Source organism: Cannabis sativa, chromosome 7, assembly GCF_029168945.1.
Source record: "Cannabis sativa cultivar Pink pepper isolate KNU-18-1 chromosome 7, ASM2916894v1, whole genome shotgun sequence".
Classification (NCBI taxonomy): Eukaryota; Viridiplantae; Streptophyta; class Magnoliopsida; order Rosales; family Cannabaceae; genus Cannabis; species Cannabis sativa.
In genome coordinates, this window is record NC_083607.1 from 62,275,466 (window position 1) to 62,303,222 (window position 27,757).

Below are 27,757 nucleotides of genomic sequence, written 5' to 3' on the forward strand. Positions count from 1 at the left end.
GAGAGCAAGTTCTTGTTTGGGGTCATATGGAAGGAACAGCCCGAGTCTAGTATCCATTCTCCACCAGAATCCTCACTAGATGCAACAAGAACATCTGCAGAATCATATCCACTTGATGCAACATCAGCTTCACCTCTGTCCCTACTTTTGTCTCTCTTAAGCTTGTTCTTTAGCAAGTAACAATCATCTCTGAAATGGCCTTCCTTTTTGCAATAGTAGCATTTCTTTCCAAGATTTACATTCTTGAAATTGGACTTGTGTCCATTCTTTGATTTCTTGAAATCCCTCTTATCTGATCTCCCACGGGCAAATAAGCCTTCTCCACCAATCTCAGTTTTGTCATCGACCTTCTTCTGTATCTCCTTTGAATTGAGAGCTGCCTTAACTTCAGACATGGTAAGTGTGTCTTTACCATACAGTATAGTGTCTACAAAGTGTTCGTAGTTCTTAGGCAGGGTACTGAGTAGGAGTATAGCTTGATCTTCTTCATCGATCTTGACACCTATATTATTTAAGTCCAAGATTAGTTTATTAAAATCGTCAAGATGTCTTCTAAGTTCTTTGGTTTCCTCCATCTTCATGGTGTAGAGTTTCTTTTTCAGATAAAGTTTGTTAGCTAGGGACTTCTTCATGTAAATTGATCCCAGTTTATTCCATAAACCCACTGCAGTTTCTTCATCAGCAACCTCTCGAAGAACCTCATCACCTAAACTCAGCAAGATTGCACTATGAGCCTTCATTTCAATTTCTTGGGAGACTTTCTTTTCTTCATTTCCTTCTTTGATAGCTGGTTCCAGAATTGCATTGATAATGCCTTGTTGCACGAGCAGTGCTTTCATTTTGATACGCCAGAGACCGAAATCATTAACTCCAGTGAACTTATCGATCTCGAATCTTGCTGTCGCCATTGATGTTCTTCAAGCTTGATCTTTACAGTTCTTGAATCCTCAAATGCAACCTGTGCTCTGATACCATTTGTGGTGATTCAATCACCATTCAAGAACATAAACAAGATCAAAATCAAACCAGAAAACAGAAGACACAAACCAGAAAGATAAGCAATAAACCAGCAGGAATAAAAGAAAGAACACAACCGAAATTACAAGGTTCAATCACAAGTGAATTAACACTTGGATCTAATCCTTGGGAGGAACTGCCTTGAGGCTTTGCCTTGATGTTATTAGAATCAGCTCAGAGAACACAGATTACAGGTATAAACTTCATGGAGTCATGCTCCTACAGTACCCACATAAGTCACTCGAGAGCTACTGAGTTTCATGATCTCAGGCTCTATTACAACACTCAAAACCTCTCTCTGTTTCTCTCAATCCTCTAACTAAAATAACAGAAGAAAAATGACCTTTATATATAGGTCCAACAAGAGTACAAGAGTGGGAAAAACATAACAGAAAAACTGTTAAAACCAACTGTAATAACTAACTATTACTTACACCAGTAAATAAATCCCACAATCTACATAAGAAATAAGGTGCATTAAAAAGTGATCAAAATCCATATTACCAATTATGAAAATTACACCACCAATGTTCAGATTGCATCAGCTGTTTAGTAACATTAAAAAGGGATCACCATGCCCTTTAGTTCAAGCTTAGGACAACCCAGAATATAAAAAACTTCAATTTGCTGAAGTTGCCTGGAATTGATGTCAAATTGGGACAGTCATATATACAGACATTCCCAATGGCACCAGAATATGCATTATGGGGCTACTTAAATTGATAAACACAACATGACATACATCATAGAACTTCATAACATAACATACCTTAATGGCTGGCAAAATAATTTCTTTAAGTTCTTGATTTCGAAAAGAAAAGAATGACCAAGCTACCTAGCTCGATTTTTTTGAAAAAGAGAAAGAGGCCTTTGTCTAAGACTGACCCCTCCCCGATATATATAGATAACCTCACTTGTGGCGGAGGAATACCGTGGTTACAAGTGCCATACCAAAGAAATTGTTACAGCAAAAAACCAAACACACAGTACAAAAAAAAATATTTGTGTTCAACTCTAACATCCTCAATAGCTGACCAGAATTTTATTTTCTCCCAAAGTTCCTCTTCTGAACTCTCGTCATGTCCCTCAAAAATTCTAGAATTTCTTTCCAACCAAACAGCCCAAATTAATGCCATAATCGCTGTTCTCCACAGTTTGGTATTGTGTTTGCTGCCCCTTAGTTTACTCACCATGAATTCAAATATGCATGACGATCCATTCACTGATTGCAAAAATAGAGTTTTCTCACTCTGATTGACTCTCCAACCACTCCCCTGAAATTCTTGACAACACCAATCTTCTCATTAACTGAATTTTGAATGCGTTGAAATGAAAGAATGAGACTCTGAAAGTATTAGTTCTTTTCCACAGCTAACTCCACTTATGTCTCCATCTTTTTTGTTGGTCTGATCATTGCCCCGTCTCCTTTCTTGTTGAGCTGAACACCACTTCCGTCTCTCCATTGGTTGACAAGGATGAATTATACAAATTAACCTGTTTCTGTTTCATTTATAAGCAAATCAAATTAATTTCAGATTAATACATGCATTATGCTTCATAAACACATTAATCTAAATTAAAAAAAAAAACACAGAGAGAGACTTAGAGATGGTAAACTCACATGTATAATAGATAAATAAACTTCAATTACATTATGTCTCTTCAAGCTTTGGACAACGCCTAATGATAGAATTCTTCACTTTTTTGAAGTTTTCGGGAATTGATGTCAAATTGGGGCAAGCATCTATAAGGATAGACTGAAGGGAAGGAAAGTTATCAATCCCTTCTAGTACTGATGTCAAATTGTGACAATGTTCTATATAGACAGTCCTAAGGGAAGCAAGGTTATCAATCCCTTCAAGGAGTGATGTCAAATTGGAGCAACTTTCTATACGAATATACTCGAGGGAAGTAAGGTTACCAATCCCTTCCATCGTTAGTGATGTCAAACTGGGGCAGCTTCTTATAACGATAGACCTTAGCAATGAAATGTTTGGGTGAGTGTTGTGTGCCTTGCTTCCCCTCATCATTTTAAACGTTTCTTCTAATGCCATTGAGCTAGTTCCAATCAGTGTGACTTCTTCAATAGATGGAAACAAGGGCATTGAAGTGAGGTGATGACTCATTTCTATTTCTAAATTGGAAAGACGAGGAAATGATCTAACAAACTCATTATTCCCATCCACTTCCTTTTTCCACCACCACCACTTGAGATTAAAACAATATCTAATATGAAGAGTCACTAGGGATGGAAAGAACAAGTTGGCGTCAAAATCATCATCTTCCGCAGAGGAGCACATGTACTCTGCTTCAACCTCACAAATGTAAAGTTCCTCGAGAGAACGTAATTGATCTAATTTTGGGAGATATTGGCACTTCTTGCATTTGATTAACTTCAATTTAACAAGGTTATCCAATGAAGAAAGCCAACCTCCAAATCTCACACCCATGAAACCCCACACATGCAACACTTTTAGGCTGGAAGGTGGCTGCAAACCTTCAATTGACATTTCATCATTTCTCACTACATTCCACTCTAAAGTTAACGAATAAAGATTATGCTTGCCTTCACAAATGACTCGCTTTGAAGTTGTTTTTGATGCAGAGTAGTTTGTCGTGCACCCGAGTCTTTTAATTGTTAAACTTCCATTTAAGTTGTTAATGAGGTTGCTCAATTCATGAACCCCACTGGACTCAGATGCAACAAATCTATCTAATGTGTGAAGGGAACTCATATACCCAAATTCAGGGGGCATCTCTCTCAATCTTTTACATCCATCAATCATAAGATGCCTTAAGTTGATTAATTTCTTCATGTTTAGAGGTAATCTAACAAGGCTATAACAATTAGTAAGATTCAGAGTTTGCAAATTCTGTAATCTTATAAAAGAGCTAGGAAGCACTTTTAACCTAAAATTACCAGAAAGATTTAGATATCTCAAATGTTCTAATTCACACAAATTCCTTGGCAACACCTCAATCTTCATGGAAGGTACACTCAAAGCTCGTAGACACTTAAAGTAGGACCCAAAACCCTCTAGTTCTGAGAAGCTCAACCCTTCAAAATTATGTATAAGTAAAGTTCGAAGTCTTTTTTGTTGAGAAAAGAATTCGAAAATCTCGAGTGAGTTGTTGGTTTCAAGATCAAAATCAAAATTTACGAATGACACATGGAGATATTTTTCATCAGAAATTTTAGAATTTTGATCGATTATGACACTATTTGATCCTGCCACCTTAATTGCAAGATCATGCATAAGGTCATGCATTTTACATGTCATTATATCATCAAAATCACAAGTTTCTGGCTCTTGGAAAAAGGATCTCCAAAGTAGATTTATAAAATACTCGTAACCAATTTCTTCTAGACATTGGCTTTTGTCATCAGAGTATTTTATAAATCCTTGTGCCATCCATAGTTGTATCAACTCCCTCACATTAATTTCATGATCTTTTGGGAACAATCTACAGTAAGCAAAACAATGCTTCAAATGTGATGGGAGATGATTATAACTTAGTTTGAGGGTGGGCAAGATATCATTTTCATTTTGTTTTATTTTTGCAAACTCGCGATTCAAAAACGTTGACAACTCCTTTTGTGGGTCTCCAGACTGCCATAACCTTTCCTGCAATAATCTTCCTATTGTTCTTATGGCCAAAGGAACTCCCTTACATTTCTTGACAACCTCCAATCCTAGCTCCTTTCCTTTTGAGCCCTCCACCGGCTCTTGACCTTCCTTAAATGCCATTCTTTTGAATAAGGACCAGGACATGTCTTCGCTCAAACCCTTTACTTTAATTCGCTCAACTCTACTCTGAGTTATCCTAGCAACCACCTCACTACGAGTAGTTACTAAGACTCTACTACCCTTTCCTCCACACTTCAACAACATCTTTAACTTACCCCATTCTTCACCATTCTCATTCCAAACATCATCCAACACTAGCAGGTATTTCTTTCCACTTAGCTCTTCTCTAAGTTTATTTTGTAGTTGTTGCAAGTCAAGGTTTTCTAGATTGCTAGACGTAAGAGACTTCAAAATTTTCCCCACAAGTAATTTCACATCAAAAACATCAGAAACACACACCCACATTTTTGGTTCAAAATGTTTTTGGACTCTTTCATCATTAAAAACACATTGAGCTAGTGTGGTTTTTCCTAACCCTCCAATCCCTACCATTGGAATGAATGACACATCCTCCCCAAAATCCATTTCCACCAATTTTTGAATAATCTCTCTCTTGTCATCCTCTCTCCCAATAACTTCCTCTTCCCTCACATATGAGTAGGTCTCCCTCATACTACTTCCACTACCAACTCTCGTTTCTATTGGACGAAAATCTAAATGGAAACTCCTATTAGCGCTTATAGCATCTAGTTTTTCTCTTATACTTTTAATCTGATGGCCCATCTTAAAACGAAAATCTAGCTGATTAGAGCTGGAGAAAAAAAGACATACCTGTCTGGTAAACTTATTCCCAGACATGGAAGGTTCGGTATGAAACTTGTCCACCAAGTCATCAGCAACAATGAAAACATCTCCAAGTTGTTTGAGCCAAGCTTTGACTTGATGATCAACATCCATCTTCTCTTCTGCATCAAGAAGTACGCCTTTGATTACTTCAATTGTCCCAACAAGTTTCTGAAACTCGTCCTTCACACCATAAAGCAGTCTGGCCTCTTCGAATGCTGCAGAACCCAGCATCTCAACAATACTTCCAGCAACGTTGGATAAAACTCCATCGGCCATTACTGTATTTTTTGAAACGGTAGTAATAACTAAAGCTGAGATGAAGATGAAATCCTCTTTGTAGTTATAAGATTTATATATGTTATAGCAATATATATAACAACACCACTTAACTCTATATCCATAAGAATGATCAATAATATGTGCATTGTAGGAGTGATCGATAATGGAGTGAGCCCTACTTGTTTAATGTACACGTTGAAATTGAATTGTATTGTGTAGGGATCACTGATTTAATTGACTTGTACGGATCACGTGTGTACTAGTGATGAATCAATAATGGATTGAGCCCTACTTCTCTTTTTTAAAGTTAATATGTGTCCTATACGTAGTACTATCTAGTTCACACTTATTGCAATTGTTTAACTCCCAACCTCCAAATTATGTCACACCCTTCAAAAACCATACCCTCAATTCAACTCTTTAATTTAAGTTGGAAGGTTGTTGCAAACCTTAAATTCAAATTTTGTCATTTTCCTCAATATTTATCGTCCCACCTCCATTATAAACGGAACAAATGACTAGCTTTGAAGTTGATTTTGATGCAGAATAATTTGTTGTGTGTGTGACTGGACCAGTTTGGCAAAGTTTTTAAAAAAGTTAAAAGATGTTTTTGAAAAAACTGTGATAAAAATATTTTTGGTAAACAATCAAAAAATAGCTTTTTGAATAATTTATGAACAAACTACAACTAAAAACTAAAGCTGGTACAACTCAACTTTTAGGAAAAACTGTTTTAATTAAAAGAATCTAATAAATTTATTTGAACTAAAACTATATTTACTTATTTATTGTGTATTAAAAAAAAATAAAAATATCTAAAATAAATAACCATTAAATCTCTTATTTTTTTTTCTAAATAAAATATTTTATATTTTATTTTAATAGTAAAAAACCATATCAACTTAGAATTTTTCATATATACTTGAGTTTTGAATATTTTTTATTCACATTTGATAAAATATAATATAAAAATTGTTAGCTTATTTTTAGTAATAATTTTAAATTAACTTTAGTATATTTTTAATTTAGTTTTACCCATGTTTGGAATAATTTTACATGTTTTATCTTTTATTTTTGCAGATTTAAAATAGAAGAAGACTATAAAATATCAAAGGAATAAGAAGGAAAAAAAATCTCAGAAAAAGATTATTTATAAAATAGAGAAAATTGTGCAAGAAAATAAAGCTGAACCTTCAAGCCTAAATTCAACTATGTACTGATCATATTTTGGAAAAAGTCAAAACATAAAAGTTCTAGATCTCTCTTTTATCTTTCTGAAACATCTTCAATCGTCCAATTACGAGAAATATCGAGAGAGTTATGGCCAAAATACTATCAGTCGACGCAGTAGAAAACTCACCTCCTCTTCTAATCCTAAGCAAAATAGGTTTTTTTTTTCAGCGATTTTTATTTTATTTTATCATTTTTTTCTTTAAAAGAAGTGGACTTCAATAGTTTTGGGAGGCAATTTAGAGGGAAAAAAGAGTATGAATTTCAAAGACCAAAGTCAATACTGGAGGCATTCTATAGAGGGTTTTCAGCATTATTTTATTCTCTATCTTCTTCTCTTTCTTAAAGTTAATATGTGTGATTTTGCTTCCATGGACATGTGTAGCTAAACACTTGATTAGGGTTAGATGGATGTTGTTTGACATTGCTTTATGGTTTTAATATGATTTATTTTTCTCCTAATTTCTATGTATTCTATTTTATTCGTGCTATTAATTACTTTTAATTGTCTGGCCATTAACTAACTGTTTTATGATTTCGATGCGATCTGAGAAGTGAGTGTCGATTATGCTATAGTGAAATAAAATTGTATTTCGATATAAGACGAGAGTACCTGTATGGTTTAGATAGCTTATAAGGTTTCTGTGTTTAATGCCTGTTGTATGTTAAGTTTATCACGAGAGTAGAAAGTTTGCATGTGATTGAGATTTATATATCTGAGAAGACTATAAATTACATTTATAAACCTGCTACTGCATAGAAATTGATAATAGGAAGATAATCATATTAAGCCATATTCAATAGATACAATTGAAATTGAAGCCCTAGTTTTTATTAACTGTTAATTTCCTTAAATTGTTTCTCCTTTCACTGTTTTTATCATTTCCTAGTTTTAACCTACTCTTAATTTTTATTTAACCAAATAGAAGTACAAATTTAATTTAACGTACATAACTACAATTCTCGTGGGATCGACCTCACTCTTGTTGAGTCTATTACTTGTAAACGATACGTGCACTTGCGTGTGCAAAATATCACAATAAGTTTTTGACATTGTTGTCGGAGATTATTTGTTAATATTATTAAAAATCAAATTTTGTTCTAATTTAATTTTTCTTCTTAGTTTTAGTACTAATTTTGTTGTTTCAATTTTGTTTTTTTTTTAGTACTAATTTTGTTGTTTCAAATTTTTATTTTTTTAGTACTAATTTAGTTTTTTTTCTTTTTTTTCTTTTTAATTTTACTAATATTTTACTGATGAGTTTAACTTGCAAGATAAATCCAGATGCTATACCTTGAGGATTTTGTCCAACAACATAATGACTCATTCTATTCTGCTTGGAGGAGATTTAAAGTGCTTGGAGAAAGATGTTGTCCCACCTTCTCAAGTAGGTGTTTTACGTGGCTTTTTTATAACTGTTAGGTTATTTTTAGTACTAATTTTAGATTAAGTTTAGTATATTTTTATTTTAGTTTTACTCTTGTTTAGAGCAATTTTACGCTTTTTATCTTTTATTTTTGCAGATTTAAAATAGAAGAAGATTAGAAAATATCAAAGGAATAAGATAAAAAAAAAAAAAAAAAAAAAAAGATAATAAAAATCTCATAAAAAGATGATATATAACATAGAGAAAATTGTGCAAGAAATTAAAGCTTAAACTTTAAGTCTAAATTCCACTATGTTCTTATTAGATTTTAGAAAAAGTCAAAACATAAAGGTTCTAGATCCCTCTTTTATTTTTCCAGAACATCTTAAATCGTCCAATTCTGAGCAATATCGAGAAAGTTATGGCCAAAATACTGTCAGTCGATGCAGCAGAAAACTCACATTCTCTTCTAATCCTAAGCAGAATAGGTTTTTTTCTTCAGTGATTGTTATTTCTTCTATCATTTTTTTGGCTATAAAAGAATTGAACTTCAATAGTTTTAGGGAAGGCAATTCAGAGGGAAAAAGGAGTACGAATTTCAGAGACAAAAGTCAATACTAAAGGCATTCTACAGATGGTTTTCAGTATTATTTTATTCTCTATCTTTCTCTTTCTTAAAGATAATATGTATGATTTTGCTTCCATGAACATGTTACATATGTAGCTAAACACTTTATTAGGGTTAGATGGATGTTGCTTGACATTTTTTTACGGTTTTAATATGGTTTATTTTCTCCCTAATTTTTATGTATTCTATTTCATTCGTGCTTAATTACTTTTAATTGTTTGGCCATCAATTAACTGTTTTATGATTTCGATGCGAGATCTGAGAAGTGAGTACCAATTATGCTATAGTGAAATAAAACTGAATTTCGATATAGGACGAGAGTTCATGTATGGTTTAGATAGCTTATAGGGGTTTTTATATTTAATGCCTGTAGCATGTTAAATTTATAACGAAAATAGAAAATTTACATATGATTGAGATTTATATATATGAAAACAGTATAAATAACCTTAGTAAACTCCTATGGTATATATAACAACACCACTTAACTTTATATAAATAAGAATGATGATCAAACATGTGCATTGTAGGAGTGATCAATAATGGAGTGAGCCCTACTTGCTTAATGTACACCTTGAAATTGAATTGTGTAGGGACCATTGAAATTTACAAGACTTTGTATAAAGCTGACAATGACTTGTACGGATCACGTGTGTACTATTGATCAATCAATAATGGATTGAGCCCTACTTCTCTTCTTTAATGTATATCAATTGTCTTTTAGGGAGGGAACAGTGATTGTACTTGAGTCCTACATAGTACTATCTAGTTCACACTTATTGCAATTGTTTAACTCCCAACCTCCAAATGTCACACCCTTGAAAACCATACCCTCAATTCAACTTTTTAAGTTGGAAAGTGGTTGCAAACCTTAAATTGAAATTTTGTCATTTTCCTCAGTATTATCCTTCCGCACAACAAAAAACTGTTATTTTTAGTGACAATTTTTTAGTCACAACAAAATGTTACTTGTGACTAAAATGTAGTCTTTAGTTACAAATTGTCATTAATTTAATTTTAGTCACAACAAGTATTTTTTAGTCACAACAAGTATTGTGACTAAAAATACTAATTTGTTGTGTGTGTGACTGTAACACCCTAACTAACATAGGCGTATTACGTGATTTTTAAACATGTTGTGCAGCTCGTTGCTAATCAACGAGGTTTATGGAAAACGTGATTAATTAAAATTTTTGCTTTTTAATTAAACTTGTAAAATATTTATACAAAAGACTCGGGATCCCGATTACAAAATCATTTACAAAAGTTTACTGTTCATACAAAATAATTGTCGCCTAGCGACTAGTTACAAAAATAGCCTTGCTGTCCCAAGGATCGTACGCTCCAGGCCTAACCGCCCCGACATGTACAATCTTCATAGGCTCGTTCACGGTCCATCAGCTCTAGCCTTGCCTTTACCTACACGTAAACATAGCACTGTGAGTCGACAGACTCAGTAAGAAAAGCATAATAATACTCATACATAAATCCCGGTCATGATCAGACGCCCATACCCCTGATCATAACCCTAACTGCCGTGTCCCACACGATACTGAGTCCCCCTAACTGTCGTGTCCAACACGGTACTGAGTTCTGAACGTTCATAGGGACGGTACTATTGACAAGTAACAGCCTGATCGGTCGAACCGGTCATACTCCTGCTGCTGGTCATACTCCAGCCTGTACCGACGTGTTACAGTATCAGCCTGATCGGTCGAACCGGTCATACTCCGGCTGCTGGTTGTTACATTATAATTAGCCTATGTTTCGGGTCGTTAAAGTTAGCATTATCTCGTCTATTGGTGTCTTTTGGAGCAGTTTTACGCTTGATTTTCATTATTTCAGGTTCCCGGGGTGTTAAAGTTCGAATTCAGTCAAATGGCGAAAAACTGGGACAAACTTGGAAAAAATTGGAAAATTCGGCTCCAGACGCATCAGTAGTCGCGACCTCCAGAGAGCCAGGTCGCGACCCTTTTTCCTGGTCGCGACCCTGGTCGCGACTTCGAGAATTGGCAGAAACTCGGTTTTTCGAGTTTTTCCTGTAGTCGCGACCAGCTTAAATGCTAGTCGCGACTAGGTACGGAAATCGCAGATTTGACCTAATTTTGATTTTTCTCTCAATTGGAGGCACACCACTCATCCCTATATAAGGAATACGACATTGAAGGTCAGGAGGAAGGAAAAACAGACCTAATAGTGGAGGCAAGTGGAGAGGAAGCTATCTTGAAGACCCGGAGCGATACCACCTTCTAGTTCTTTCTTTTACCCCTTTTAATTCTTCTTTATGTTTGTTTTTATTTCTGAATTAATCATGGATGTTTTTAGAGTTATTATGAACTAAATTTCCCAATAAGGGAGGATGATGATTGTTGTTTAAGTTTATGCCTAGTTAATAAATAATTGTCATTCCTTCATCTTATGTGTGAATACTATCTTTATTTGTGTTTAATTCCATGTGTAAGCTTGATCACCTTTTACATGTTTAATGATCTCAATTCGAAATCTGAAAAGTGAGAATTGAGAATGCTAAAATTTGGATAGTCTAGGTTCTGATGTAAAACGAAAGTATTTACATAGCCTCAGTGACTAATAGATTATTGCTTAATGCTGATTTTGTGTTGACTTAATTAAGAAGTTAATTAGAGAACATATTATTTAGAACCTAAAAGATCTGAAAAGAGTTAGGTTAATTTATAATCTGTCTTTCACATTGAGACAAGGATAGCAATTAGGTATTAACATAGGTAGCTTATCAACAGGATTCACCTCCCTAATCTCTCATCTTGATTAATCTTCGTTTATTTTCTCTTTAATTTCTGAGTTATTTACTTTCAAAATTGCAATCTTATTATTTTACCGAATAGAATCATAAGTATAGTTTAGTAGTACTTAATCCAATTCCCTGTGGTTCGACCTCACTTGCGTGAGATACTACTTGATTGCGTACACTTGCGTATAAACATAATTTTCGTAACACTGGTCATACTCCAGCCTGTACCGACGTGATACGTCAAATAGTACGGAACCACCAACCTAATGTGTCAGCCTGATCGGTCGAACCGATCATACCCCGGCTGCTGGTCATACTCCAGCCTGTACCGACGTGACTCAGTTGGATGGTTCGAAGCCAACATACATAACTAATGTAATCTAACAGGCTTCCTACATGCACGCTAAACATGTAATCTACATATGCATACTGTTATACTAATCTTACCTGGATTCCGAATTCAGGTGTGCCGGTCAACCTGACTGGAACTATCTGCGCGGCGGATTACAGGCTCCTAAACCATAAAAATCACAACACTATAAGTGATACGCTAAATCACTTCCCGGGGACTTAAACTAGGAACTAAAAGTTTCCCTGTCGATAAAAAGCATGGCAATACCCCAAAAACATAAGATCGAGGAAAACTAGGGTTCCAGAATTTTCCCCAACCGGTAAACCGGTTGCCCAACCGGAATTCCGGTTCTGGGAAATTTCAGAACCCCATCCGGAATTCCGGTTCCTCGCAGGCAGATTTTCAAAATTCCACACTTTGCTCAAAACAACTCCAAACCAAACCAATACTTCCAGACCTGTTCTATACAACCCCTAGAACATTTCTAAAGCATCAAATCCACCCAGAATGTAAAGAAACGAAAATCACCATTAAAGCCCAAGCTTTGAGTTCTAAACTCAAAAACTTGGTTAAAAACAACTAACATGCATCCAAATCATGATTCAAACTCATATTCAAGCATAATAACACTGCAGAAAACTAACCCTAATTCATGCAAACACTACAGCCACAAATTCACACAATTTCTCTTTGAAAACCAAACTTTTTAACAAGAAATCTATCCAACTAGAGCAAGAATAACTAGCATGCAATTCAACCTAATTAAACCTACTTAAATCAACATTTTAATCATGGAAACAACAACAACAATTAACAGCAGCAACATCATCAAAATCATCATGCATTACTCATCTTTTTCATCAAAATTTTCAAGAAAACAAAGTAAGAAAACTAGACAAAGAAATACCTCCACTAGGATCACTTTATCTTGCTGAAAATCACTTGAAAATTAAGAGAAAACTCCACTTTCCTTGCTGCTTCAAGTGGCCGAAAAAGAGAGAGAGGAAAAGAGAGAGAGAGAGAGAGAGCTTTTGAAATTTTTCTATTTTTTTCTAAGTGTTGAAAATATGAATAAAGTGGAATTTTAAGGCACTTAACACTTTTACTTTCAGCCAAATAACAACCAATTACACATATATTTTTCAATTATTAAAATCACTAGAAGACAAAATAATAATGGGGCAAAAAGACCATTTTGTCCCTCCACACTAAATTCACATAAATAAACACTAAAGGGGTATTTTTGGGAAATTCTAAATTCCCGGCCATTCCCGACATTTCTAACGTCTAATAAACCGCCCTAAACTACTAACATACTAAGTTGTGATTTTTTACTGAGCCAAACACCGAGTTCCAAAATATCGAGCACCGAAAATGCAAAATTATGAGAACTACTAAATGACATAAAAATGCATCTCTGAATTCAATAATAACAGTATAAATAATTATTTAAATAGCTATAAATAATTTCATAATTAAACGTGATTAGCTGCTAATTTCCAAATTAAACTAAGCGGTCTTTACAGTGACTGAGTCCTTCAATTGTTAAGCTTACTTGTAAGCTGTGAATAAGGTTGCTCAATTCATGAAACCCACTCGACTAACTCAGATGTTATTATAGGTGTTCATCCAATTCAATTCGCATTATTTTTCTCATAGTGCATCCAATCTGCACTAAGTGCGAATTTTATTTTTTTTGATCCAATTCAATCTGCACAATAGCTCAAATATAATCTAATCCAATATGCAAAAGTGCGGATTAGATCGGCTATTAGTTTTAAATATTGGTTACTTTTTAATATTAAATTATTTAATTTTTTATGAAGATAATGTTTTTTCTTTCACATAATTAGCAACAAAATAAAACAAATCATTGTTATTTTATGTTTTCAACAATAAATTAAAATAAATGAAATAGGAAATAACAAATTCAAAGGAAGAGAAAAAAAATTATATGTATGAAGAAATGTTTAGTTTTGTTTTAAATTGTATGTAGAAAAAAAAATTATATATAAAAATAGAATATACATAGGGATTGATCTACTAAGTTTCAAAATATAATTGCATTATATGTATTAAACTTTAAATTAATATTTTTTTACATTAAAATGTTAATTGTATATATAATTTTTTTTATTTATTAATATGTGTTGATTAAATTGGATCGGTTACTTTTACATGTTAATCATCCAACACTAGAGGTATTTTTTTTTTTCCACTTAGCTTACTTATAAGTTCATTTTTTAAATCTTCTAGAATGTTAGAGGTATCAAAATTTACAATTTTCCCAACAAGCATTTTCACATCAAAAGAATCAGAAACGCACATTGATCTTTTGTTTTTTTTTTTTTGAAAATAAGCGTATTTATGCATTCAATTAAATAACGTTAGACCTCCCGATCATTACATAAGAGATCCTCCGGAACAGACGAGTGTTGCGATAATTTTGCACACGCAAGTATACGTATCGTTTAAAGTAGTAGACTCACGAGGAGTGAAGTCGATCCCACAGGGAGTGTAGTTAAGTACGTTAAAACTAAACTTTTACTTCTATTTGATTAAATGAAAGATAGGAAGAAAAAAAACAATGAAGTATAAGAAAAATAGTTGGAAGCAACGATTCGAGAAAATTAATAGTTAATAAAGTAGGGTGTCGATTTCAATTGTTTTTATTGAATATGACCTAATATGATTATTTTCCTAATATTAATTCCTATGCAATAGCAGGTTTACTAAGGTAATTTATAGTCTTCTCAGATATATAAACCTCAATTACATGTAAACTTTCTACTCTCGTGATAAAGTTAACATGCAACAAGCATTAAACACAGAAACCCTATAAGCTATCTAAACCATATAGGTACTCTCGTCCTATATCGAAATTCAGTTCTATTCTACTATAGCATATTTGACACTCACTTCTCAGATCTCGCATCAAAATCATAAACAGATAATTGGTGGCCAGACAATTAAAAGTAATTAAGCACAAATAAAATAGAATACATAGAAATTAGGGAGAAAATTAATCATATTAACACCATAAACAATATCAAACAATATCCATCTAACCCTAATAAAGTGTTTAGTTACTCATGTTTATTGAAGCACAAATACACATATTAACTAATAGAAAAGAGATGAAAAATAAAGAAGAGAAGAAAAGAAGAATGCTGAAAAACCCTGAGCAGTATGTCTCCAGTATTGCAGCTGATCTCTCTACTCTGTATCTGAACTCTCACTTTCTTCTCTCTGAAATTGCTTGATGAAATCAACTCTCCTCTGCTCTTTATATAGGCATTCAGGGACTAAAAAGATGGAAAAATGCACATGTTAAATGCCTATTCGAACTAGGAAACCCCCAACACCCACGTGAGATAAAAATACGATTTTTGTGCTGTTTAGGGAGGCGGGCCGCGGCATGCTAAAGCCATGCCGCGGCCCGTGTTGGAAGTGATTTTTCTGCTACGTTGACTGATAGTATTTTGGCCATAACTCTCTCAATATTGCTCGGAATTGGACGATTCAAGATGTTCCGGAAAGATAAAAGAGAGATCTAGAACTTTTATGTTTTGACTTTTTCCAAAATCCAAACAGAAGACAGTCGAATACAGGCTTGAAGTTTCAGCTTTATTTTCTTGCAGAGTTTTCTCTATTTTAAATATCATGATATTTTTATCTTTTTCTCATCTTTTTCTCTGATATTTTTCTAATCTTCTTCTATTTTAAATCTGCAAAAATAAAAGATAACAAGCGTAAAAATGCTCCAAACACGATTAAAACTCAATTAAAAATATACTAAACTTAATTTAAAATTAATACTAAAAATAACCTAACAACGAGGCCGGAATAAATCCGTACAACTTGTGGGTAAAAGCCTAATTAGCCACATTATGGGTAACAAAATTACAAGTTCTACTGACATACATAAAATTACAACAATTAAAAGAGGGAGCTGACTTGATACAAAAGAAGACATAGTAGGGATCAATATGAGGGGATTATACCAACTCTGTTTTGTATACATAATTCAAACAAAATCATTTGTTTTTTGGCCGGCCTCTAATCTTATTAATTAATTGATTAAACATATTAATATTATTTTCAATTCATTTTTTTTTTAATTTGTACCAGCTATAAACAGAGAATTTTAAACAAAGTTCAAGTCAAACTTGAGTTTAATTTCTTGCTAATTGGTCCAGTCAATTCCAACTCATCATTATGGATTATCATTACATTAGTATATTTGCTAATCCTAATCACCATAACCAACAGAAGGTGATGATTCCTCCATCATAAGCTTCTCAATCCGGCCCCCATGAATAGTCATCGGCTCAGTCACTTGTTCTCATATATATATATATATACATATATATATATATATATATATATATTTACATAAGATATTGGGAGTGAGAAAACTCTGTTTTTTGAATTAAGTGTTTTGATACTAACTAATTTGTACAGCATGTGAGAGTCATAAGATAGTAAACAACAGATTCTGATATAAATATATAACCCATTCATGGAGATTCCTGCTTCAACTTTTGTCATCACGCTGCAATGTTGATCCCTACACAAACTGAAAAAGAATTAACAGATATGAAAATTACACTACCAATGAATCTAATTAACAAAACACAGAGATAAAAAGAGATAATAACTCACATGTATAATATGAAAATACTGCAATTTCAGTATCTGCGTTCAACCTTAGGACAACCCTCAATATGAAAATACTGCAATTTTCTCAACTTGTCTGGAATTGATGTCAAATTGGGACAGTCATATATACAGAAATTGGGACAGTGATGTTGTGGTGAAACCTCACCCTCAAAACCGGTTGTTACAGCAATAACAATGTCCAAGAAACACAATTCAAAACTAAAATCAATCACAAAATCAAAACTTGAACTTAATTGAAAAATAAACAAAGAAAACTTAGCTTGATAATGAATGAATGATGGATCTTTATTGAATAGGAATAGTGAGTAGTACACAATAGAATGAGCCCAAGATTACAACTCAACACAGTAAAGTATTACAAAAAAATGCCTCACATTGAGGGAAATCACTTCAAGAGTGATACTCCCATTACATCCCTCCACACACACTCACTATGATCTTGGACTCTCTCTCTAATGAATCTAAAGTATGAGTTTTGGAGATTAAAACTCAGAACTCTCATTTTGAGAATAAAGGAACCCCTATATATAGTTGTTAGTGGGTCCCCTTTAAGTTGGTATTAAAAGCCAATTATTATAGATAGCAGCAGCTTTCTTCAGATTTATCTGATGAACAAATAGATGAACATATTAATTTGACATGTTAAGTGAGTTTAATCCCAACAAATGTCAAATCGCTACAGGTATAAATCATGATGGACTTGAGTAATGAAATGTTTGGCTGAGTGTTGTGTGCCTCAACACCCTCAATGTTCCTTCCCCTCATCATTTTCAACGTATCTTCTAATGCCTTTGAGCTACATCCGAATATTAAACTCAGTAACAAAACAAAGCACTGTGATTATTATTATTATTATTGTCATTATGCATAGATAGAAATTAAAAGTTTGTAATGAGTCATTTCTTACTTAGTGTGAAACATTCTCTTCACAGTTCACACCATATCTTATGATTGAAATAATAAAGCTGTATATATACACACAAGTAAAAGTGAATCAAACATCATTAATTAGTTTATAAAAGGTACTAACATAACATCATCAAATAATTAATTTTGTGATATTCTCTTTTTGAAAACCACAAACAAACATGTATAAGAAATCCCATATACAATAAATAAAATGCACTGTTAAAGTGAAAAAGAAAAACCCTTTTAATGTAATAAGAATTTGAGGATTGAAGAACACAATGTAATATTATGAATTAGGAAAAATAATAATAAACAAAAGAAGAAGGTGGTATCATTTGAAGGGAAGAATTAATACTTACCGATCTCTGCCCTGTGAGAGTTTGAATTAATTCAATGCAGCCTTCCCAGAGTTTGGACACCTCTTTGATCTTGTTCCATCAAACATAATAAGAAATCAAATATTACATATTTACATAAAATACACAATTATAAATCAATAAAAAAGAGAAAGAACAGACAAACTCACATGTACAGCAAGGGAAAACATCAATTACAATATCTCTGCTCCTCACCTTTCTGGTTGAATAGAACACCGCTTCCGTTTTGCCTCTTAAGCTTGCTGACCATCAAACAACAGAGGTGAGGATGAGAAAACCATATCCATATTCATATATTGAACTACTTGTATACATGACACTCACAAAAACAACAAATGAAAAAACAAACTAATAAAATAAATAAAATTAAAATATGGTTAGCAGGCCCCCATTGGTTCACAAGGATGAATAATATAAATGAAAAATGTTAAAAGTCACCAGTAGTGCCTAGCACCCTTCTATGTGTCAATATCGCTATTGGTCCAAATAAGTATCAGGACCCATATAGTTTAATATAATAACTTTTAGAGAGTATCACTAGCCAATCGCAAAACGACATATCTAGAGGTGTTAGGCAGCACTAGTGCCCAATAGCAATCCTCAATATAATTGACCTGTTTCTGTTTAATTTTCAAGGAAATCAAATTAATAACAATTAAAGAGGGAGAGAGAGAAAGACAAACTCACAAAGTAACTTCAATTACATTATCTCTGTTCAAGATGAGGACAATCTGAAATAGTAGAATTCTTCACTTTTCTGAAGTTGTTGGGAATTGATGTCAAATTGGGGCAGTTGGTTATACGCATATACTCTAGGGAGGGAAGGCTCTCAATCCCTTCCACCAGTATTGATGTCAAATCTTGACAGTAAATGATCTTGATAGACTTGAGCAATGAAATGTTTGGGTGAGTGTTGTGTGCCTTCCTTTTGCTCATCATCTTAAACGTATCTTCTAATGCCATTGAGCTACTCCTACGAAGTTCAACTTTTTCAATAGATGGAAACAAAGGCATTGAAGTGAGGTTAGGGCAGTTGATGATTGTTAGATTAGAAAGACGAGGAAATGATCTAATATTATTCCCATCCACTTCCTTTTTCCACCACCACCACTTGAGATTTGGACACATACAAATTTGAAGAGTTACCAGGGATGGAAAGAACGAGTTGGCATCAAAATCATCATCTTCTACAGAGGAGCACATGTACTCTGCTTTAACCCAACGAATCTCAAGCTCCTTAAGAGAACATAATTTATCTAATTTTGGGAGATATTGGCACCTGTTACAAACCCACAACTTCAATTTAACAAGGTTATTCCATGAGGAATCCCAACCTCCAAATGTCACACCATTGAAACATGACACCTTCAACTCTTTTAGGCTGGAAGGTGGCTGCAAACCTTCAAGTGACATTTCGTCTCTGTTTACATATGTCCATTTTAACTTTAAAAATTGAAGACTATGCTTTCCTTCACAAATGACTCGCTTTGAAGTTATTTTTGATGCAGAATAGTTTGTTTTTTGTGTGTGACTGAGTCCTTTAATTGTTAAGCTTCCTTCTAAGTTATTAATAAGGTTGCTCAATTCATGAAACCCACTCAACTCAGATGCAACAAATGTATCTAATGTGTGAAGGGAACTCATATACCCAAATTCAGGGGGCATCTCTCTCAAACTATAACAATGTTTAATCATAAGATGCCTTAAGTTGACTAATTTCTTCATGTTTTGAGGTAATCGTACAAGATTTCTACACCATGCTAGATTCAGAGTCTGCAAATTCTGTAATCTTACTAAAGAGCTAGGAAGTGTTTTTAATTTGTCATTACAAGAAAGGTTAAGATATCTCAAATGTTCCAATTCACACAGATTCCTTGGCAACACCTTAATTTCCAAGGTAGGTACACTCAAAGCTCGTAAACACTTATACTTGGACAAAAAATGTTTTGAGAAGCTCAACCCTTCACAATTATGTAAAAGTAAAGTTCGAAGTCTTTTTTGTTGAGAAAAGAATTCGAAAATCTCGAGTGAGGTTTTGGTTTCAAGATTAAAATTTACTAATGACACATGGAGACATTTTTCATCAGAAATTTTAGAATTTTGATTGATTATGACACTACTTGATCCTGCCACCTTAATTGCAAGATCATGCATAAGGTCATGCATTTTGCATGTCCTTATATAACCTAATTTATCAGTCCTTGGCTCTTGGAAAAAGGATCTCCAAAGTAGATTTATAAAATACTCATAACCAATTTCTTCTAGACATTGGCCTTTGTCATCAGAGTATTTTATAAATCCTTGTGCCATCCATAGTTGTATCAACTCTATCACATCAATTTCATGATCTTTTGGGAACAATCTACAGTAAGCAAAACAATGCTTCAAATGTGACGGAAGATGATTATAACTTAGCTTGAGGGTGGGCATGATATCGTTTTCATATTGATCTATTTTAGCAAACTCAGTATTTAAAAACCTTGACAACTCCTTTTGTGGGTCTCCAGACTGCCATAACCTTTCCTGCAATAATCTTCCTATAGTTCTTATGGCCAAAGGAACTCCCTTACATTTTTCAACAACCTCCATCCCTAGCTCCATTTCTTTTGAGCCCTCCACCGGCTCTTGAGCTTTCTTAAATGCCATTCTTTTAAATAATAACCAAGACATGTCTATGCTCAAACCCTTTACTTCAATTGGCTCAACTGTACTCTGAGTTATCCTAGCAACCTTAATACTACGAGTGGTTACTAAGACTCTACTACCCTTTCCTCCACACTTTAGCAACATCTCTAACCTATGCCATACTTCAGCATCCTCATTCCATACATCATCCAACACAAGGAGGTATTTTTTTCCACTTATCTTACTTCTAAGTTCCTTTTGCAAATTTTCAAGATTGTTAGAAGTATTAGAATTCACAATTTTCCCAACAAGTAATTTCACATCAAAATCATCCGAAACACACACCCACATTTTTAGTTCAAAATGTTTTTCAACTGTTTCATCATTAAAAACACATTGAGCTAGTGTGGTTTTTCCTAACCCTCCAATACCTACTATTGGAATGAATGACACATCCTCCCCAAAATCTTTTTCCACCAACATTTGAATAATCTCCTTCTTTTCATCCTCTCTCCCAATAACTTCCTCTTCACTCACATAGGAGTAGGTCTCCCTCATACTACTTCCACTACCAACTATCGTTTCTATTGGACGAACATCTAAATGAAAACTCCTATTGACTCTTAGATCTTCTAGTTGTTTTCTTATATCTTTAATCTGATGTCCCATCTTAAGACGAAAAAGTAGCTGATTAGAGCTGGAAGAGAAAATACGTACCTGTCTGGTAAACTTATTCCCAGACATCATGACTCTACGCTGAAGAATTTTGGTGTGAAACTTGTCCACCAAGTCATCAGCAACCAAGAAAGCATCTCCAAGCTGTTTGAGCCAAGCTTTGACACTTTCGTCAACAGCCATCTTCTCTTCTGCATCAACAAGTACACCTTTGACTGCTTCAGTGGTGACAACAAGTTTTCGAAACTCATCCTTCACACCATAAAGCAATCCGATCTCTTCCAATGCTGCTGAAACCAGCATCTCTGCAAGACTTCCAGCAAGGTTGATTAAAACTCCTTCGGCCATTTTCACTAAAAAAAGTATGAGAAAGGAAGGTTAATAGGAAGTTCATTTTTATCTAATATTTATAGCAATGAATAAGTGCTAACTTCTTCTGACATCACGGTTGAGAGCTCCATATTATCTAACTTTATTGACTTAGTTAACAAAAAAGTTTAATAAGAGATAATCATAAAAAGGTTGACTAATCATGTCTAGCTATATATAAATATACATTGACCAATAGGGGAGGATTAGGTGGTAGAGCATATTAGCATTATTGAGATTCAACCTGTACCATGATGTTTTGGTCGGCCTCTAATCTTTTTGATTAATTGATTAAACATATTAATATTATTTTCAATTGATTTTTTTTAATTGTTTTTTGAGATTATCCTTTAATCTTTGTCTGACTTAGAACGGGTACACAACGATTCTCATCTCATTAGTCATAATTTGTACCAAGCTATAAACAGAGAATTTTGAACAAAGTTCAAGTCAAAAACTTTTTTTAATTTCTATACTCGAAATAGCTAGTAACTGATAACCAATCTGATTATAACAGCAGACTTTCTATAAGTAGAAAAGTTAATTGAGTGGTTTTAAGGATTAACTACTACAAAATATTCCTATTACCAAATTCGCCTCTCAAAAGAACCTTCTTCCTAAGAGATTCTTTCACAAAACAAATGATTTGCATACTAGTTGTCATAGCTCTAGCATGCATTCATGGTTCTAAAGGCTGTTATTGTCTATAAATATATATATATATATATATATATATATATTTATTGTTAACAGCTCATTGTTAGTTTCCCTTTTAAGCCTTTGATCGGATTGTACAGAATTAAACTCATTTTCTCAGTTTGTTAAATTTGTTATAGACTGAAAAGTGTGTTATTGTGAGAAAACTCTGTTTTTTTGTATTGAGAGTGTTTTGATTATATATACTTGAATATGTTATATAGACTCATCAGTAATTTACAACAAGAATATTACATCTTTATTACATTACAGGAAACAGGATGAACAACAAAGATACTTCACTTCATTCTCTAGGAACAACATCCATATATATATATATATATATTTATACACATATGTATAACACCTGAATACACAAAGTAAAAATACTGATTAATTAATCAATTAATTAGTAGTACAAGTTAACTACCTTATTCGGCTTTCATTTTACTTGATGTCAAAGTAACAATCCTTCAATTTGCTCAAGTCCTGAATTGATGTCAAATTGGAGCAGTTATATATACAGACATTCTGAATGAAAGGAAGGTACCCCTTTCAGTAGTTATCTCAATTTGGGCGAATTCAATATATCGATGTGCCAAAGGGAAGGAAAGTTAGCAATCCCGTCCAGTAGTGATGTTTGGCTGAGTGTTGTGTGCTGAGTCCAACCATTCCCTGAAATTCTTGACAACACCAATTTGTTGAAATGGAAGAATGAGACTCCGAAAGGACTGGTTCTTTTTGGGTCTGACCATCTTTCTGCAATTCATCTCTCCACCATTTCTCTTGTGTAGAATCAAAACCTATGAAATGAACCATTCACAGTGAACAATTAAACTCAACAACAAAACAAAGCAGTATGCATAGATAGATATTAGAGTTCTCTTGTATATGTACACAAGTAAAAGTGAATCAAACATTATAAATTAGTTTATAATAGGTATACAACCAGTCACATACTTGCTCTTTGAAGTTTTCTTTCTTTCTCTCTTCATGAATATATCAATACATATTTGACAGCAAACAGTGCCCAATAACTTCAACGGAAGTCTTCCCAGAGTTTTAAAAACTACAAACAAACATTGTATAAGAAATCCCATATACAGTAAATAAAATTCACTGTTAAAATGAAAAAGAAAAATCCCTTTAATGTAATAAGAATTTGAGGATTGCAGAACACAATTTAATATTAAGAATTAGGAAAAATAATAATAAACAAAGAGAAGATGATGATACCATTTGAAGAGACATGCCATTATGCAAATCAGTGTCTTCTGACCATCTCGGACAAAGTTGTTCCAACACAAAGTTCCAATCTTCAAACAACAGAGGTGAGGATGAGAAAGCCATATCCATATTCATATATTGTTCTACATGTATACAATATTATTATATGACATCCATTGGTGTTCAAGTTCACCTGTAATTTAATTGATGTCAAAAATACAGTAGTGGATGCTATATATAATATATACAAATTTACCCTTTTTAGTGTTGGTTCACAATTAATGCAATAATATATGTTGATCAATTATCAACTTCCATCCATGTATGTAAGCAAGAAAGAAACTAGTTTGTAAATAAAAAATGAACACTCTTAATTTCAAAGTCTTCCCAAAGTTTTTTCTCCTCTTAATTTGATCCAATGTTCTCATTAAAACCACAAACATATATAGCAAATCCACATGTAAAATAAATAAAATGCAAAAATTAAAGTGGAAAAGAAAAGCACAAATGAAAAAACAAACTTATAAATAAAATTAAAATGTGGTTAGCAGGCCCCCCATTGGTTCAGAAGGATGAATAATACAAATTGACATATTTCTGTTTTCCAAATTAATGCATGCATTATGCTTCATAAACACGTTAATCTAATCAAACCCTAACAATTAGAGGGAGAAAGACATAAACTCACATAGAAACTTCAATTACATTATGTCTCTTCAAGTTTTGGACAACGGCTAATAATAGAATTCTTCACTTTTCTGAAGTTGTGGGGAATTGATGTCAAATTGGGGCAGTCTTTTATCAAGATAGACTCAAGGGAAGCAAGGTTATCAATCCCTTCCACCAGTAGTGATGTCAAATCGGGGCAGTGTTCAATATGGATAGACCTTAGCAATGAAATGTTTGGGTGAGTGTTGTGTGCCTTGCTTCCTTTCATCATTTTAAACGTATCTTCTAATGCCATTGAGCTAATATTAAATAGTTTCACTTTTTCAATAGATGGAAACAAGGGCATTGAAGTGAGGTTAGGGCAGTTGATGATTGTTAGATTAGAAAGACGGGGAAATGATCTAACAAACTCATTATTCCCATCCACTTCCTTTTTCCACCACCACCACTTGAGATTAAAACAATATCTAATTTGAAGAGTCACCAGGGATGGAAAGAACAAGTTGGCGTCAAAATCATCATCTTCACCAGAGGAGCACATGTACTCTGCTTCAACCCTATAAATATCAAGTTCCTCAAGAAAACGTAATTGATCTAATTTTGGGAGGTATTGGCACTCGTGACACATGTTTAACTCCAATTTAACAAGGTTATTTAATGAAGAATCCCAACCTCCAAATCTCACACCCATGAAATGCCTCACCTGCAACTCTTTTACACTAGAAGGTGGCTGCAAACTCTCAAGGAAAAATTCATAATATTCCACCTTCTTATTATTATACTCAAAAACAAATTCCCAGTCTAACTTTAACAATTGAAGATTATGCTTCCCTTCACAAATAACTCCCTTTGAAGTTGTTTTTGATGCAGAATAGTTGGTATGCCCGAGTTCTTCAATTGTTAAGCTTCGTTGTTGTAAGTTGTTAACAAGGTTCCTCAATTCGTCAAATCCACATGACTTAGATGCAACAAATCTATCTAGTGTCTGGAGGGAACTCATATACCCAAATTCAAGGGGCATCTTACTCAAATTAATACATCCTTTAATCATAAGATGCCTTAAGTTGACTAATTTCTTCATGTTATGAGGTAATCTAACAAGGTTTCCACAATTCTTAAGATTCAGAGTTTGCAAATTCTGTAATCTTATTAAAGAGCTAGGAAGCACTCTTAAATTATAATTACCAGAAAGATTAAGATATCTCAAATGTTCCAATTCACACAGATTCTTTGGCAATACCAAAGGTACACTCAAAGCTCGTAGACACTTAAACTTGGACAAAAAACCCTCTAGTTTTGAGAAGCTCAACCCTTCACAATTATCTAAAAGTAAAGTTCGAAGTCTTTTTGGTTGAGAAAAGAATTCGAAAATCTTGAGTGAGTTGTTGGTTTCAAGATCAAAATTTAGTAATGACACGTGGAGACATTTTTCATCAGAAATTTTAGAATTTTGATCGATTATGACACTATTTGATCCTGCCACCTTAATTGCAAGATCATGCATAAAGTCATGCATTTTACATGTCATTATATCACCAAATTCATCTATTTTTGGCTCTTGGAAAAATGATCTCCAAAGTAGATTTATAAAATACTCGTAACCAATTTCTTCTAGAGACTGGCTTTTGTCATCAAAGTATTTTATAAATCCTTGTGCCATCCACAACTGTATCAACTCCATCACATCAATTTCATGATCTTTTGGGAACAATCTACAGTAAGCAAAACAATGCTTCAAATGTGATGGGAGATGATTATAACTTAGTTTGAGGGTGGGCAAGATATCATTTTCATTTTGATTTATTTTTGCAAACTCAGTATTCAAAAACCTTGATAACTCCTTTTGCGGGTCTCCAGACTGCCATAACCTTTCTTGCAATAATCTTCCTATTGTTCTTATGGCCAAAGGAACTCCCTTACATTTCTTGACAACCTCCATTCCTAGCTCCTTTCCTTTTGAGCCTTCCACTGGCTCTTGACCTTTCTTAAACGCCATTCTTTTGAATAAGGACCAAGATATGTCATCGCTCAAACCCTTTACTTTAATTGGCCCAATTGTACTCTGAGTTATTCTAGCGACCATTTCACTACGAGTGGTTACTAAGACTCTACTACCCTTTCCCCCACACTTTAACAACGTCTCTAACTTATGCCATTCTTCACCATTCTCATTCCAAACATCATCCAGCACTAGGAGATATTTCTTTCCACTTAGCTTACTTCTAAGTTCATTTTGTAAATTTTCTAGACTGTTAGAAGCATTAGAATTTAGAATTTTCCCCACAAGTAATTTCACATCAAAAACATCAGAAACACACACCCACATTTTTTGTTCAAAATGTTTTTGGACTCTTTCATCATTAAAAACACATTGAGCTAGTGTGGTTTTGCCTAACCCTCCAATCCCTACCATTGGAATGAATGACACATCCTCCCCAAACTCCATTTCCACCAACATTCGAATAATCTCTCTCTTTTCATCCTCTCTCCCAATAACTTCCTCTTCCCTCACATATGAGTAGGTCTCTCTCACACTACTTCTACTAGCAACTGTTGTTTCTATTGGACGACGAACATCCAAATGAAAACTTCTATTGACTCTAATATGATCTACTTTTTCTCTTATATCTTTAATCTGTTGGCCCATCTTAAATCGAAAAGCTAGCTGATTAGAGCTGGAGAAGAAAAGACGTACCTGTCTGGTAAACTTATTCCCAGACATGACTCTACGCTGAAGAAGTTTGTTATGAAACTTGTCGACCAAGTCATCAGCAACAAAAAAAGCATCTCCAAGCTGTTTGAGCCAAGCTTTGACTTGATTATCAACAGCCATCTTCTCTTCTGCATCAACAAGTACACCTTTGACTACTTCAGTCGTGTCAACAAGTTTTCGAAACTCACCTTTCACACCATAAAGCAATCCAATCTCTTCGAATGCTGCAGAAAGCAGCATCTCAACAAGACTTCCAGCAACGTCAACTAAAACTCCTTCGGCCATTTTCACTAAAAAAAAAGGTATGAGAAAGGAAGGTTAATAGGAATAGAACTCAAAAGGGTATTAAATTTTTCTTTTCTTCTGTTTATAATGGTGTGGTGTGAGATGAAAGGAAGTTCATTTTTATCTAATATTTATAGCAATGAATAAGTGCTAACTTCTTCTGACATCACGGTTGAGAGCTCCATATTATCTAACTTTATTGACTTAGTTAACAAACAAGTTTAATAAGAGATAATCATAAAAAGGTTGACTAATCATGTCTACCAACTCTGTTTTATATACATAATACAAACAAAATCATGTTGTTTTTCTGGCCGGCCTCAAATCTTATTAATTAATTGATTAAAAATATTATCATTATTTTCAATTGATTTTTTTTTTTAATTTGTACCAGCTATAAACAGAGAATTT

General features: G+C 33.7%; 2 protein-coding genes across 12 annotated transcripts; both read right to left on the bottom strand.

Moving 5' to 3' along the window:
• Positions 1 to 1,599: 1,599 nt before the first annotated feature.
• Positions 1,600 to 5,909, bottom strand: LOC115698195 (putative disease resistance protein RGA3). The gene is made up of 2 exons (XM_030625382.2): positions 2,639 to 5,909; positions 1,600 to 2,517 (listed from the first exon to the last, which is right to left on the bottom strand). The coding sequence occupies exon 1, from the start codon at positions 5,766 to 5,768 to the stop codon at positions 2,670 to 2,672; it is 3,099 nt and encodes a 1,032-aa protein (XP_030481242.2). The 5' UTR covers positions 5,769 to 5,909; the 3' UTR covers positions 1,600 to 2,517; positions 2,639 to 2,669.
• A 10,227-nt stretch (positions 5,910 to 16,136) lies between these two features.
• Positions 16,137 to 27,544, bottom strand: LOC133039949 (putative disease resistance protein RGA3). 11 transcript variants are annotated; one of them, XM_061119095.1, is made up of 8 exons: positions 23,689 to 23,872; positions 23,413 to 23,521; positions 22,883 to 23,255; positions 18,775 to 21,740; positions 18,283 to 18,325; positions 18,070 to 18,138; positions 17,709 to 17,766; positions 17,066 to 17,597 (listed from the first exon to the last, which is right to left on the bottom strand). In XM_061119095.1, exon 4 carries the CDS (start codon positions 21,733 to 21,735, stop codon positions 18,793 to 18,795), a length of 2,943 nt encoding a protein of 980 aa, XP_060975078.1. In that variant the 5' UTR covers positions 21,736 to 21,740; positions 22,883 to 23,255; positions 23,413 to 23,521; positions 23,689 to 23,872; the 3' UTR covers positions 17,066 to 17,597; positions 17,709 to 17,766; positions 18,070 to 18,138; positions 18,283 to 18,325; positions 18,775 to 18,792. The 11 variants fall into 11 exon arrangements, 8 of the variants coding, with proteins under 8 accessions (XP_060975078.1, XP_060975074.1, XP_060975076.1 ...); XM_061119091.1 differs by having other exon boundaries at positions 18,237 to 18,325; XM_061119093.1 differs by having other exon boundaries at positions 18,283 to 18,329.
• Between the last annotated feature and the right edge of the window lie 213 nt (positions 27,545 to 27,757).

Coding starts and splice junctions, on each gene's coding strand:
- LOC115698195 (XM_030625382.2), bottom strand. CDS start 5,768: ATGGCCGATGGAGTTTTATCCAACGTTGCTGGAAGTATTGTTGAGATG.
- LOC133039949 (XM_061119088.1), bottom strand. CDS start 27,346: ATGGCCGAAGGAGTTTTAGTTGACGTTGCTGGAAGTCTTGTTGAGATG.